This window comes from Kogia breviceps, chromosome 11 (genome assembly GCF_026419965.1).
Source record: "Kogia breviceps isolate mKogBre1 chromosome 11, mKogBre1 haplotype 1, whole genome shotgun sequence".
Lineage (NCBI taxonomy): Eukaryota > Metazoa > Chordata > Mammalia > Artiodactyla > Physeteridae > Kogia > Kogia breviceps.
In genome coordinates, this window is record NC_081320.1 from 43322389 (window position 1) to 43338049 (window position 15661).

Here is a 15661-nt window from a genome sequence, read left to right on the forward strand (position 1 = left end):
CCAGGGAAGTCCCAAAACTGGCAGGATTTTTGAAGGAAAGGAGAGGTAGGTGGATTTTGAAAAGACTGTTAACCACTGTATAGCTTGTAAAAGTTTAATGCCCCTTTGTACTGGACTTGCAGCATCCTGACAGCTGCTCCTGTGAAGCTCACGAGGTTGGTAAAGTCCTCTAAGTATCTGCAAGCCACAGTTTCATTTTCTGTCTTCTCTAGTTTGTCCCCATGACTCCAGAGAGGCCCTATTTCTTGGGGGGTGGAGGGGGTCAGGTAAGAGGGACAGGAGGGAAAAACATCTCCCCTCCCAAATCCACTTAACGATTTTGGGACAGAGGATTTGGTGACCCAAGATCCTCAACAGGTTGTGTTGACTTGGTTCATGAAAGCACAACCACATCTGTTTTTACTCAGCACTGTATTTCCAGGGCTAACCTCACTATCGGGTACAAGATAGGCGGTCCATGAATGGTTTTGAGAGTGCTTATAAACTATAAAGCACTGTACCATAAACATGAGAGCTAGTAAATGCTACTGTGAACTAAAGAAGGAAGCAAGCAGATTCTACAGCAGAGACAATTTGCAGAACAGACTGGGGAAGAGAAAAATGTTTGGAGAAAATAGAAATGAAACTGTGAATTGGGGGACTGGGAGCTGGACAAGTGGTCAGGGGGCCTCAAAGGGATCTAGCTCTAATCTGTCCTGCATTGGGAGATTGCCAGTACATGTGTGACCTCAGCTCTGTACTTTAGGATAATTAATCTGGCAGGTTCCTTGTAGCAGGACAAATGGGAGGGAAGAGCCTGGAGCAGGGAGACATTTAGAAGGCTGGGGCAATGGCCCAGGCAAGAGATGAACAAGGAAGTGATAAGGGACAGGGCAGAGGTCATGGGAAGGGATTGAACTTGGGGTGCGGATCATACTGTCCTCGTCCTCTGTTGATCTAGGATGAGGGCAGGGACAGAGGCTGGAGTTGGCTTTCTTACAGTGAAAGAGAGAGAGGTGAGGGGCTGCCTTGCTAAGGGTGGAGGTGGCACTCTGAGGCTGGTTGATGTAAGGCAAGAGCTCTTCCAGACCTGCAGGTCCCCCAGGAACAATCCAGAAGGGGCGGGGTGTACACAGAAGAAGGTGTGGATGACTGGCTATACACAGTCTGCCCTTCAAGTCTCCTCTGCCTTGATCTGAAGTGGTTCTGAAAGGGGGTGGGGTTTGGGCCAAGGCAGCTACCCCAGAAAATCATGTTGGTTTTCTCCCTCTTACTGGGCATGTGGGTGTTTATGTATGTGTTTATATGCATGTTTTGGCTTGTGTCAGCTATATGTAGATGTGTATACATTTATTTATATATTTGAACTTGTCCTTGTATATGTTTCTAAGTGACTAGATGTGTCTACAAGTGCATGATTTGAGATAATATCTTTTTTTTTTTTTTGGCCACCCCTAGAGGCATGTGTGATCTTAGTTCCCCAACCAGGGATGGAACCCGTGCCCCTGCAGTGGAAGTGTGGAGTCTTTTAACAACTGGATCACCAGGGAGGACCCTGAGATGATATCTTTATGCACTTTTGTACTAGTGTATGTACAGAATTAGAATTGGCATTTCAATTCTTTTTTAAATAAATTTATTTATTTATTTATTTTGGCTGCATTGGGTCTTCGTTGCTGTACACGGGCTCTCTCTAGTTGCTGTGAGCGGGGGCCACTTGGCTACTCTTCGTTGTGGTGCTCTGACTTCTCACTGCTGTGGTTTCTCTTGTAGCAGAGTACAGGCTCTAGGTATGCTGGCTTCAGTAGTTGTGGCACGCAGGCTCAGTAGTTGTGGCACACAGGCTTAGTTGCTCTGTGGCAGGTGGGATCCTCCCGCACTGGGGCTCAAACCCGTGTCCCCTGCATTTGGAGGCGGATTCCCAACCACTGAGCCACCAGGGAAGTACCAGCATTTCAATTCCTAAAGGTACCTAAGCAACCTGCATATCTAGGCACCTTTGAGCAGATGCACAGATGTACAAGCGTAACTTTGCAGGTTGTGCTGGAGCTGGCTTGCACTAGCTCACAGAGAGATAATTGTGCACTTCTGTTCAGTGGTATGGTATTGGTAGCTCTAAATTACCACGGTGTGAGTATTTACACCACAGAAATCAGCAACTGGTACCTGTCACATTGTTGTTATTTTTGTTTCCCAGAAAACGGACTGTTAAACATTTACCAGCACACACTGGATAGCCGTTTGTCATGTGTGAGTTTATCAGTGCAGAAGTACGTATACAAAAGCGTGTTTTGGGCTTCCCTGGTGGCACAGTGGTTGAGAGTCCGCCTGCCGATGCAGGGGACACGGATTCGTGCCCTGGTCCGGGAGGATCCCACATGCCGCGGAGCAGCTGGGCCTGTGAGCCATGGCTGCTGAGCCTGCGCGTCCGGAGCCTGTGCTCTGCAACGGGAGAGGCCACAACAGTGAGAGGCCCATGTACCGCAAAAAAAAAAAAAAAAAAAAAAAAAAAAAAAAAAAGCGTGTCTTGTGTAATGGATCCAATACCACAGACTCAGGGGTACAAAAATGCAACTAAGTATTTTCCCACAACTAAAAGTAATTTCTGTCTCAAGCCTCCACTCTTAATCTGGTCACTTACAGGGGAACTCGGGCATTTCAGGTTCAATTTAGATTGAACACTCATCCCCCTCTTGGTTCCCCATGTTGTGTCTGAGGGCCAGGTGTAAAGGGCACTGCAGCAGCAGCGAGGAGGGGCGGCTCCAGGCATCTGCTGAGACGGTGCGGTTTTCCCATCCGGGCCTTTGCTTATTTGCATCCAGGCTCCTGACATCTCCTGAGATTCCCTCGGCCCTGTGAAGCATCCAGTTTCCCAGTGTGCACCGCCATTTTTGAAACCTGTAGTCTTGGCAGGTGTCAGGGCAGATTATGTTTCCCTTTTCCTGGACTCTCTCCAGTCTGCCGCCTCCAGGAGTCACAAAAGAAGAGAAGCAGTGTCACATCCCCTCACAGCACAGTACCCTATAAGATAAATCTTATAGAGGCTGAAATTCCCAGAGGTCAGGGGCCAAACTGGGATTTGAACTCAGTTCTCTCTGACTCCAGAGCTTTTTCCTCTCTACCAGACTTCCCCAGTTCTCCATGGATTAGGGGCACTTGGTACAAGCTTTTGATCATGATGGGTTAGGCCACTGGTACTTAAATAATCATAGAATTCCCGGTTCCATCGTTTGACCCTGTAGCAGCCGGTACCTCTCTCGACACTGCGGTACAACAGGAACGCCAGAAATAAGTGTGTGTGGAGGGAGGGCTGTGAGCTGAACTTCCTGTAGGAAGTCTGTCACATGTAAAGCCAGTTGCATAAGTTTCACCAACTTCTACTCCCCAGCCTGTTCTGCTCCTTTATCAGGATTTGTTTTTGGTGCCTAGCTGGAGCCGTGGACACAGAACTTTCTGAGCTACTAACAGTCTATGTCCTAAGAAAGAGGGGCCAAAAACTCAAGGTGGGGTGGGTTATGTGGACCAGAACGGAGGCTGGATTCTCCCAGAATCCTCCTCTGGAAGACGTCCCCCTGCAAGGGAGGATGGACAGACATGTAGAGGAGGAGCCTCATCTCTCCCAGTCTCCTGTCTTGCCCCTTAGCAAGTGTGAGGAAACCAGAGCTCCCCTTTTATAAAATTTATTCTTTTTTAAAAAATAAATAATTGTTTTTATTGAGATAATTGTAGATTCACATGAAGTTGTAAGGAATACTGCAGAGAGGTCCCATTTTCCCTCAAAGGTAACATCTGGCACAACTATAGTACAATATCACAATCCACATGTTGACAGATGCCATCCATCAGTCTTTCCAATTTCTCCTATTTCACCTGTACCCGTTTGCACAAGTATTTGTGTGTGTGTTTAGTTCTGCAGTTTTATCGCGTGTATAGGTTCGTGTATCTACCACCTCGGTCATGAGACAGAACAGTTCCATCTGCAAAGGATGCCTCAAGTCACCCTTTGATACCTGCCCTCCCGCCCCCCACCCCCGCCCCTGACTCTTGGCAACCAATAATTTGTTCTCCATTTTCAAAATGTTGTCATTTCAAGAAGGGGATGTAAATGGAACCAGACAGTGTGAAACCTTTTCTCACGCAGCATAATTCCCTGGAGGTTCATCCAAGCTGTGGCATGTCTCATAGTTCCTTTTCATTGCTGAGTAGTATTCCATGGTGTGGAGATTATATATTTCTTTTTTGTTGTTGTTGTTATGTATACATTTTGCAATTTATTTATTATTTTATTCATTGCTTTTGGCTGCATTGGGTCTTCATTGCTGCACACGGGCCTTCCCTATTTGTGGCGAACAGGGGCTACTCTTGGTTTAGGTGTGCAGGCTTCTCATTGTGGTGGCTTCTCGTTGCGGAGTATGGGCTCTAGGCACGTGGGCTTCAGTAGTTGTGGCATGTGGGCTCAGTGGTTGTGGCTCGTGGGCTGTAGAGCGCAGACTCAGTAGTTGTGGCGCACGGGCTCAGTTGCTCCACGGCATGTGGGATCTTCCCTGAGCAGGGCTCGAACCCGTGTCCCCTGCATTGGCAGGTGGATTCTTAACCACTGCACCACCAGGGAAGCCCTGTTATATATGTTTTAATTGAAGTATAGTTGATTTACAATGTCATGGTTGTTTCAGGTGATTCTACAGCAAAGTGATTCAGTTATATATATATATATATATATATATATATATATATATATATATATACACATATACACACATATATATATTTTTTCAGATTCTTTTCCATTATAGGTTATTACAAGGTATTAAATATAGTACCTTGTGCTATACAATAGGTCCTTGCTGTTTATCTTTTTTATATATAGTGGTGTGTATCTGTTGATCCCAAACTCCTAATTTATCCCCCCTCCTTTCCTTTTTGGTAACCATAAATTTGTTTTCAATGCCTGTGAGTCGATTTCTGTTGTGTAAATAAGTGCATTTATATCATCATTTGTATCATTTTTTAAGATTACACATATAAGTGATATCATATATTTGTCTTTCTCTGTCTGACTTACTTCACTTTGTATGATAGTATCTATGTCCATTCATGTTGCTGCAAATGGCATTATTTCTTTTTTATGGTTGAGTAATATTCCATTGTATATATACACCACATCTTCTTTATCCATTCATCTGTTGATGGACACTTAGGTTGCTTCCATGTCTTGGCTATTGTAAATAGTGCTGCTGTATTTCCTTTTAGTTAAATATTTCACTAATACAAAAATCTATGCAATGTACATAAAGGTTATAAAGTCATGGATCCTTAAATGCAAACTCTTGAGCCTCACAGAAGAACCTGGGAAGTGAGGAGAAACTCTGTTTTGGTACCAACCCTTGAGCCCTTGCATGTGAGAATCCCTCCTTGGGTCTGGAGGGACTGTCTGCAGGGAGAGGGGGCTGATGAGAGCCTCAGGATGAAAAGAGGAGGCAAACCGGGCCTGGGGCCTGACTAGTGCCTGTCTAGAGCAGGGCCTCCCTTTATGCTCAGACCTGTGGTGGGAAGAGGCTGGAGCAGACAGCTGCTGGTGGGGGCTGGGCAGAGACTCTTCTCAGTGCAAGTCACCACCTGTTCCAGCACCATCTGTTACCAGGGGCAAGATGAGCACAGAGGCAGTGCCAGGATCAGACAGACCTCTGCCAGGAGGGTTCCCTGGAGGAGGTGGGAAATCAGGAGAGACACCTCTGAAGCTTTATCCTCAGCTCCTGGAGCTGATCCTGGCTAGGACTTCCTTAACAAGCACTAAGTCTCTGCTTTGGGTATATGCAGGCAGCTGGAGTCTTAGACTGGTCAGGGCCCCAGGGAGATCCCAGCTGAGAGAAGGGACCTGGAGCCTGCTGGAGACAAAGTGTGTGAGGAAATCAGAGACTGGGAGACTTGCTCAGGGCACCGCGGTCCCGACTGGCTCGGCCACTCCCTACCACATGCCCCAAAGACTCTCCTTCCAGGCTGAGTGCCTTCCTCCCAGAATCCTGAGGGCTTGCAAACCACTTCCCAACTTATCCATCCCAGTGGCACAATTCCATCTTTGTGTGCTCCCCTCCAACCTGACTTTCTCTGGACCCTCCTAAGGATGGACCCTCACTGAAACTCAGGAGTGGGTAGGTGAGAGGGAGGGGCGGGGAGGGGCAACTAGGGCACTGGCTTCTGTGCCTTTCCAGGTGCCTCATTCAGGGTTTGGCCAGGCCTGGTGGGGGACAGACATGGGTCTCCCAGATAGGCTGGGGAGGCAAGGAGTCAACCCCTGGAGAGTTCAATAAGCCAGTGATACTGAAAATCGGCCTCTGTACACCAGCACGGAATTGAATCTCGGAGACAGAGTTTGGGTGAAGTAGAAAAGAACAGCTTTATTGCTTTGTCAGGCAAAGGGGGCCACAGTGGGCTACTGCCCACAAAACTGTGTGTCCTGAGACTTCCCTGGTGGTCCAGTGGTTAAGACTCCGTGCTCCCAATGCAAGGGGCCCGGATTTGATCCCTGGTCAGGGAACTAGATCCCCCATGCTGTAACTAAGGGCTCGCATGCCTCAGCTGAAGATCCTGCATGCCTCAACGAAGACCCAGTGCAGCCAAATATATAAATAAATATTAACAAAACAAAACTGTGTGTCCTGACAGGGGGATGGGGAGGTGTTGTAAGCAGTTTTGTTTTGCTTTTTGGCCGTGCTTCGCGGCATGGGGGGGGGGTCTTAGTTCCCCCACCAGGGATTGAACCCGCAGCCCCTGCAGTGGAAGGACAAAGTCCTAACCACTGGACCACCAGGGAATTCCTGGTTTTGTGAGGAGTTTTATAGTCAAGGGGATGGGTTGCTGATAAGGATCAGGGTACCTGCAGGGCCTGCATTTATTCCATCCAGAGATCATCCAGAGGCAGGTGGTTTTAAAGATACTGTTATATATATCCCTTGAGGGGGAACCAGGACCCTGCCCCAAGGCTGCACTATTGTTTGTTGACTGCCCCTCCCTTGTCTCTGCATCCCCTCCCTTCCCTGATTAGCAACCATTTAAAATTGTCCTTTGGAACTCAGGGAAGGTCATGGAGGCCCAACGAATCCTATTTCCTACTAACAAGAAACGGGGGACACAGAAAGACTTTTGTGACCAGGAGCCCCACAGGGTCATGCTCGGTTTCACCAGGAAGTCACAGGGAGGTGGTCAGGGAGTCCAGTGAGTATCGTGGACTCCGGGTGCACACAGGAGGCCAGAGAAGACAGGGGTTAGAATGGGCTGGAGCACCCAGGAAGGCGTCCTGGAGGAGGAATGTTAAGTAGGTCTTGAAAGTCTGGGCAGAGAGAAGGGGCAGGAAGAGCACTGTGAGTGGGGGTGGGGGGGAGGGTCTGTGCAGGGCAAAGGGCCAGGAGGAGCAAGGTCCTTTAGGGCTCCAGAGCCATGACTCAGAGTGTCACGCACGGGGGCAAGGGGTAGAGTCAGGCAGCTTTCCTCTTCTTCTTCACCTGCCCAGTGTGACTGGTAGGGTGGGAGACTGGACAGATAGAAGAGGAAGGGACGACTGGTAGCTTTGAGATAGGAAGAGGGCAGGGCACAACCTTTAAAAGAATGACGTAGCTGCTGAGGACACGACATACACGGGTTAGAACCAACTAAGTCCAAGATGGTGGACAAGTCAACTTCCGCAAGATTGAACCTTAGTATACGCTCATTGTAATACATCAGTACGCTAAATGACATATCCATAGGCGCTATGACAGTTCCGAGGCCGACCATAAAAGGCCAAAAAGTGGGCGGTGACCCAATTCCTGGAAATCTCCACCCCTTCCCCCAAATAGTTGGAATAATCCTCCCACTCATTAGCCTATGAAATTACCCAGCCCATAAAAACTAACCACTTCAGATTTGGGGGGCCTCTCTCGCCTTCTGAGATGGCTCACACTCTGTCTGTGGAGTGTGTATCTCCCTGAATAAAACTTCTTGTACTTTATGGCTCACTCTTGAATTCTTTCCTGCAAGAAGCCAAGAACTCACACGTGGTGGCTGTCCCAGGGACTCGCCTGAGACCTGGGACACCACCGTCTTCTCTCCCCTGACACTCTTTCCTGCAACAGCTTAATCAGTTAAAACAGTCCCTTTCATGGTGCCCTGCAGGTCTCAAAGGGCTCCTTGGAGCCAATTACCCCTATTTCAATACCTGCTAAGAAATAGGGAGACCAATGGTCTGGTTTGCTCAGGACTGACAGAGTTCCTGTGACATGGGACTTCAAGCTTTAAAAATGGAATGAATTGGTTGCTCTATCAAAAAATCACTTCTGGGGCTTCCTGGTGGCGCAGTGGTTGAGAGTGCACCTGCCAATGCAGGGGACACGAGTTCGTGCCCCGGTCTGGGAGGATCCCACGTGCCGCGGAGCGGCTGGGCCCATGAGCCATGGCCGCTGAGCCTGCGCGTCCGGAGCCTGTGCTCCGCAACCGGAGAGGTCACAACAGTGAGAGGCCCGCGCACCGCAAAACAAACAAACAAAACAAAACAAAACAAAACTTCTGGAAAGGAGTCCTAGGGCAACTGTCAGTCGCCCCAACGACCCATGACAGGTTATATGGCTCAAGTGTCTTTAGAAGGAGAAGTGTTTGGTTTTCAGTTCTATAAAATTGTCTTCCAATAATTTAGGATCAGGATTTACCTGTCACTGCGATAACAGAATGAGGTATTGTTCCACAGATCAATTCTGCATTGTTTCCCAAATGGTGTTTCCTGGAGAGATGTTAATTGGTGCTTCCGGAACAAAGGGTTCCTGTGGTCCCTGGGCTGTGTCCTCTTCAATCTTCCTGCTCCACCCTTCTTGGAGAGTCCGCTACCCATCAGTACATTAGGGCTCAGAAAAGCCCCAAAGGAGAGAAACCCCTTTTGTCCTGTTTAATGGCTCCATAAACAAGGTGTCACCAAGGGAGTCTTTTCTCACAAGAGGTTTTAAGCCTCTAATACATTTGCCCCCGCCAACACGAGCGCGCGCGCGTGCGCGCGCGCACACGCACGCACTCACACACGCACGCACTCACACACACACACAATTTTTCTCTTTCTTTTTTTAAAAAAATTATTTGATTTATTTTTGGCTGCATTGGGTCTTTGTTGCTGCGCATGGGCTTTTTCTAGTTACGGCGAGCGGGAGCTACCCTTCCTTGCTGTAGGGCCTCTCACTGCAGTGGCTTCTCTTGTTGCATAGCACGGGCTGTAGATGTACGGGCTTCGGTAGTTGTGGCTTGCGGGTCTAGAGCGCAGGCTCAGTAGTTGTGGCGCCTGGGCTTAGTTTCTCTGCGGCATGTGGGATCTTCCTGGACCAGGGCTCGAACCCGTGTTTCCTGCATTGGCAGGCAGATTCTTAACCACTGTGCCACCACGGAAGTTCCCAGATTTTCTCTTAATTCCAGCTTGAAAAACTCTGGAAGAGGGACTTCCCTAGAAGTCCTGTAACAGGTCACTGTTAACAGGTCATCCTACATAGATATTTGGGCTCGGGGCCTTCCTCATACCCTTGTCATCACACCTCACCCCTTGAGCAAATGCCCCCCTCCCCAGGGCAGTCCTGTGTGCTGAGCCATCTCTGCTCTCTCCCAAGAGTGAGAGGGGCAGGGGCCACCATCAGAGGGGCTCGCTGGCCCAGCCGGTCCCACATGGCCGGGCATGTGCGGTTCAGTGACTGTCTGAGGCCTAAGCAGAGGGGACAGCAGCGCCTTTCCTGAGACAAGTGGGAAGAAGGTATCAGCCATGGCTGACCGAGCGGTGACCCAGGGCCCAACACAGAGCCAATTAGCAGCCACCACAGTGGTAGTGGGCTTGCCTCGGCTTCCACGAGAAGCCCCACGTGCAACTGGCATGTCAGGCCGAGTTAGCACCAGGAGGGCTGAGTGGAGTCTGGCTGGAGGCTGCCTGCATGGGGGAACATGGGTGATAACACTTCTCCTGAGCTTGGAGGAGCTGGGCCAAGTGAGATGCATGAGCACGTGTGCCTCTGCCTGTGTGTGTACACGTGCGTGGTGCGTGTGACACATTCGTCATCAAGGACTCGTGTGTCATTGTGCGTGTGTACACCTGCCCGTGTTCCTTCAGCATGTTTAGTGCGTGCTTTGTGTGCCTACCTGGCAAAAGCTGGGAATTCTAGGACTGAGCCGGCCAAAGTCCCTGCCCTCGCAGGGCTTACATTTTAGTGGGAGAGACAGAAAAGAACCGAGTAAACATCTACTATATTGAGTGTAGTGGAAAGTGCTACGAGGAAAGGCAAAACAGGAAATGGGTTGGGGGTTCCTATTTTACACTGCGATCAGGGAGGGCCCTTCTGTGGGGGCGACCTTGACCTAGGAGAGGAGGAGGCATCTTGTGAATATCTGGAGGAGGGCCTTAGACAGAGGGCCGAGAGCGGGGCCAGAGTGAGGGAGCTGGAATTCCACCACTTGGCCACTGGGCGTGGTGTAGATGGGAGGAAAAAGGGAGACCGCACAGCTGGGATGACATCTGACGGACCAGGCCTGGGGACCACCCTCAGCGAGAACTTACCTGCCCGACTCGGCTCTGAGGGGCAGCTCTGACCCCCTCCCTAAGTCCTATCCCACTGTCCAGCACAGCGGGCGCCATCCCCAGGTAGGCCCCTCAGCTCTGCTGCTCTGTCTGCATGGTGACCAGCAACAAGCGAAGCCACTGCCCAGGGAAAGAGAACAGGGCTGTCATAGCCAGGCTCGAAACTGGCCTTGAAGCTGCATCCTAGTGACCAGAGGCAAGGCTGCTTGTGTGGAACCCACTGGCAGATGACATGATGGGACTGCTAAGAGGCTGCTGGGGACACTAGAGACCCTGGACCAGGCTCTCTCAGCCCAGACTTTCCCTTGGGAGGCCTGGCAGGGTGCAACAATCAGGGTTGGGCCTTGGGAAAGCTGGAGGCCTCACTGCCCCTCACCCCTCCTCTCCGTGGGAAGGGCAGGCTCTAGATCCCAGCAAAGGTGCCAGAAGCTGCTTTCAGACCTTGTCCTCCATTTCCCAAACCCCACAGCCCTGGCCAGAGAGCCTCGCAGGCCCAGGAGGGGAAGCTTAGAGGGCTCCGCTGCAGAAGGCCTCCGGCAGAGGTTGGGTGGATGAAAGGAAAGGGAGGTTGTTGGGTGGGAAAACTGTTGTCACCACATCAAACCAGCCAAAGGCTTCCTTCTAGGGGGGCAGATGGATTGGGGTGTCTCGGGATGACGGCAGGTGTGGGGCCTGTGTCCATGTGTCTTGCTGGGAAGCTGCGTCTGTGGGTCTGTGTGTGTGTTTGTGTGTGTGTGTGTGTGTACAGGTGCGTATCGGGTGTCTGGGTCAGTCTGGGTCCTTCCTGGTTGTTTGTGTGTCTGTGGGCGAGTCCCCGTGCCTCTGTGCCCAAGAGCACCTCCGTGGCCCCTGCACATGCCGGCTGTGTGGGGGCCTCTCTGGGTACGTACCTTTCTGGGTGTGAGTGTGTGAGGGGTCTTGCGGTGCGTCGCCTGTCAGCCTCTGAAGCTGTAACACCCTGCTCCCTAGCATGACCCCGAAGCTCTCGGGGAGAAGCCGCCTCCTGCATTCTCGTCTCCCTAGGCCTCTTATTGCCTGGGCAATGGGAGACAAGCAGCTCTTGGGGGTTGCGGGAGTGCTAGGCTGGTGGGTACAGACCCGCACCTAGCTCTGCCTTTGCTGTCACTGTGACTGTCACCCGCCGCTGCGTGGCTGGCCAGACCGGCGGCCCCCAAACCAGTCCCGCACTGATCGTGGCCTCTTACTGACCTCTGGCTGTGGTTTCAGACTCTCATCACTGCCACCGCCGACCCTGAACGGGCACGGAGTTGGTTGGACGACAGCTGGTGGGCGGGGCTCAGAGATTTCAGATTTGGGAGGCAATTCAGAGGGAATCTCGTCCCGCTCCCCAGTGTATCCACGCAGTGGCAAAATTCCATCTTTGTGTGCTCCCCTCCAACCTGACTCTCTCTGGGCCCTCCTAAGGGTGGACCCTCACTGAAACTCAGGAGTGAGGAGATGAGAGGGAGGGGCTGGGGGCGGCAACCAGGGCCCTGGCTTCTGAGCCTGTCCGCGTGCCTTGCCCGGGGTTTGGCCAGACTGGGGGAGGGCAGGCGCGGGTCTCACAGGCTGGCTGCGGAGGCAAAGTGTCAGCTCCTGGAAAAGTTACCAGGAGGCAGTAAATGAGCCCGGTGAGGACCGTGGACTCTGGATGCAAACAGGAGGCCAGAGAAGATGGGGGCTAGAATGGGCTGGAGCACTCAGGAAGACTTCCTGGAGGAGGAATATTAAGTGGGTCTTGAGAAACTGGTAGGGACTGGATGGGCAGAGAGAAAGGGCAGGAAGAGCACTGTAAGTGGGGGCAGGAGGGTCTGTGCAGGGCAGGGAGCCAGGAGGAGCAAAGTCCTTTAGGGCTCCAGGGCCATGACTCAGTGTCGTGTAGGGCTGGAGGATAGGGCTGGGAAAGCTTCAGGGATTGCCTTTTGCAGAGTAGGGGCTGGAAGGAAGGGGAGGGAGAAGAAGGGCAGGCTGGGCACGGCTGGCCACACAGGCAGGCCCCTCCACAGCCAACGTCCCTGCTGCTTTACCTGAGGGGGGTGGATACTCCAGACTCTAGTGCCCTGTGTACTTCTCTCCCCCAGGGCAGTGGTTCCCATCCTGGCTGCCCTGTGGAAGCCCTGTGCAGACAGTGGGGAGTCCGGTGTAAAGGGGGCATTTGGAAAACTGCCGCAGCCGGGGCCCCAGCCCAGAGACTGATTCCACTTGGTCTGAAGTCATTATGCTGCGCAGCCGGACTAAGAACCCCCTGACTCAGGGTTAAACGACGAGGCGGGGGAGTTGATGCAGCTGACATCGGAGAAGGTGGGGGCCCAAACTTCACATCAGCGACTTTCGAGCCCTGGTCACCTCTTACCCTGGGGCAGTTAGGACTCTTGAGTTGCAAGAATCAGAAACTTGGATAAGAGGAAGCTGGGATGGGAAGGGCTTGGAACTGGGATCCAGAAAGACTAAGCCACACCCCACGGACCATATCTTCTCACACATCAGCCCGGGGCCTTCTCACCACAGTCTAGCTTCCTCTGTTGTCACCCACATAGTGGGCTCTGAGGTTGACATCTTAGTGGCTAAGTGCCACGTGCTACGCACAGGCTGGCCCAGCTTTCTCTCAGGCTGCCTTTCCACTTCTGGGAGAGAGAATCTGGCTGTCCTTAAGGATCCACCCCTAGTGTGATCTGTAGTGTGATCTGGCTAAATATTACTGCAGGGGCCAGCCCTGTAGGCAGGGTGGTTCTTGCGTGCCAGGCCCTGTGCTGGGCACTGGGGACAAAGAAATGAGCACACGCTCATCGCCGTCTCAGGAAACATTTGAGCTGGGTCTTGAAGAACGAGTAGGAGTTTGCCAGGTGGAAAGGTGGGACAGGGTGTAACGGATGAGGCTGTGTCTCAGGCAAGAACACCACAGAAAGAGAAGGAACCTCCAACTCTCTTAACTCTGTGTGAACAGAGAGAGAGAACGCCTACGCAAGGAGGGACCCTTAATGGGGCACCACACTAAGGTGCAGTTTGGGTTTGATATGCATCGTATTTCCCCTGCCTACTGCTACCACCCAATCCCCCAATGGTTGGCCTGAAGTTGATAGCAGAGAGCTTTGTTTTGTTTTGTTTGAAAAGCAGGAGACGTCGCTGCCCTAAGCAAAACAGATGTTCTGTGGGGAAGGAAAAAGGAAAAGAGGGCGATCCGGCAGCAGCCCTTCAGCCTACACATCCTCGTTCCCTTGTATGGTAAGCACCTGACTCTGCCCATCACAGGAGGTGATACGAAAAGCCTGCAGAAGTGGAGGAGGCTGGCATAGGAGGCGAAAGTGTTCCATATGAGAATGACTGGAAGGAGAGGGAGGGCTGGGGGGAGTGTGTGTGTGTGTGTGTGTGTGTGTGTGTGTGTGTGTGTGTGTGTGTGTCTGGGGGGAGTGTGTGTGTGTGTGTGTGTGTGTGTGTGTGTGTGTGTGTGTGTGTGTGAGAAATATCTGAAGAGTGGATATTCGGAGGCAGTGTATCTGTTGGGAAAGGCATTCTCCGGTGTGCCTGGAACATTTCCTCCCCAAGAGATAATGAGCCCACACAGCCTGTGCCTGGCATATCACCTCGTGTGGGAATATCTTTCCCCGTGTGAAGCTCAGCGTGTGCTCCTTTGTCCCGCTTATACCTGTACATCAGTGCCCCTCCGGCACGCCCCCAGCTTTCAGTATTCCAAACTCCAGGAAGGAGGGGTTGGGATGCTTCTGCTTCAGCACAAGAGGGGTGCACAGAGGCCAGCTGCCCTGCGATGGCTGCACCTGCCATCAGGGCCACCTGCTGGCCATGAGGAACCAAGGCCCACGGCCGAAGCCGTTCTCGCTCTGTCTTCACATGAGTAAAGAAAGCATTGGGCCGTTCAGGGCTTGACTGCGCTGTGTTTTCCTTGGCGACTCCAGCACCAAGATGCAGTGGCCAGAAGTGTTTGGACTTCTGTTCCAGTGGCTGACGCTGTGATGATCTTTGTGATGATACACATAGTTGGAGTCCTCCTCTGGCACTGGTTACTGGTACAAGATGTTCTGTGGTTAAGCAGGCGGGTACCAGTGCCAGGAAGACGAGGGACTGGGGGTGACCAACTCAGTCCAGTTAGCCCATGACTTTCCTGGTTGTGGCCCAGCAAGTCCTGTATCCTGGGCAGAGCAGCATGGTGGGCCACCCAACCTGGGGCTTCCTAGCTGTGTGAACTTGATCAAGTTACCTAACCTCTCTGTGCCCTGGGTTCCTCCTCCATAAAATGGGTATAAAAATAATACCTACTTTAAAGACTTTTTGTGAGGATTAAACAAGAGAGTTTTTATATAGGACTTAGCTCGATGCCTGGCACAAAGACGTGTTCAACAGATCTTAGCCATTAATAACAATATCGTTATCAGGTGTATAGACTTTTTCTGGGTAGTCCCAAAGGGGAAAACTGGACCACTCTCTTCAGTACAAAGAAATATTTCCTCACAGATCATGGGGTAGTGAATTTTTAAGGTGTTCAAATAAAGGCACATGTTGAGCCTGCTTTGTGAAGTGGGAGGTAGAACTTCCTCCTGGCCCTGACCATTCTTTTTTTTTTTTTTTGCGTTACGCGGGCCTCTCACTGTTGTGGCCTCTCCCGTTGCAGAGCACAGGCTCCAGACGCGCAGGCTCAGCGGCCATGGCTCACGGGCCCAGCTGCTCCGCGGCACGTGGGATCTTCCCGGACCGGGACACGAACCCGTGTCCCCTGCATCGGCAGGTGGACTCTCAACCACTGCGCCACCAGGGAAGCCCTCCCTGACCCTTCTTAGTCCTTTGATATATTCATCTGAGCCTCCTCTTCTTTCCCCCCAGGAGGGGAGTTAGCTCGTCAGAGAGAACTGTCCCTTTTCTTCTAATCAGGATTTCCTGTCACGGGGGACCACTCAGAGCTGCTTGAATCAAGACAGGGAGACACTCCAGCGATCTGTGTCGGTAAAGATGGAGTGAATGTGAATGGCTGGCTGCTGTCCGGGCTCCTGGGGCCACCTCCTCTCCTTGGAGAGGAGCTCCCAGCTCTGGCTGGACCTCCATCAGAGGAGGTCCCACAACCCTGCTCAGAGGCGTGTGTGTGTGTGTGTGTGTGTGTGTGTG

At 51.7% G+C, this 15661-nt stretch overlaps 1 protein-coding gene across 1 annotated transcript in view; it reads left to right on the top strand.

The window, feature by feature from the left end:
- The window catches only part of TEX261 (testis expressed 261), a 32447-nt gene that overhangs the window by 2879 nt on the left and 13907 nt on the right, over nucleotides 1-15661 (top strand). Inside the window, exon 2 of the mRNA XM_067007434.1 lies at nucleotides 13664-13771. Within this exon, the coding sequence (XP_066863535.1) occupies nucleotides 13691-13771 (81 nt within the window). The 5' untranslated portion in view covers nucleotides 13664-13690. The remainder of the gene's footprint in view (nucleotides 1-13663; nucleotides 13772-15661) is intronic.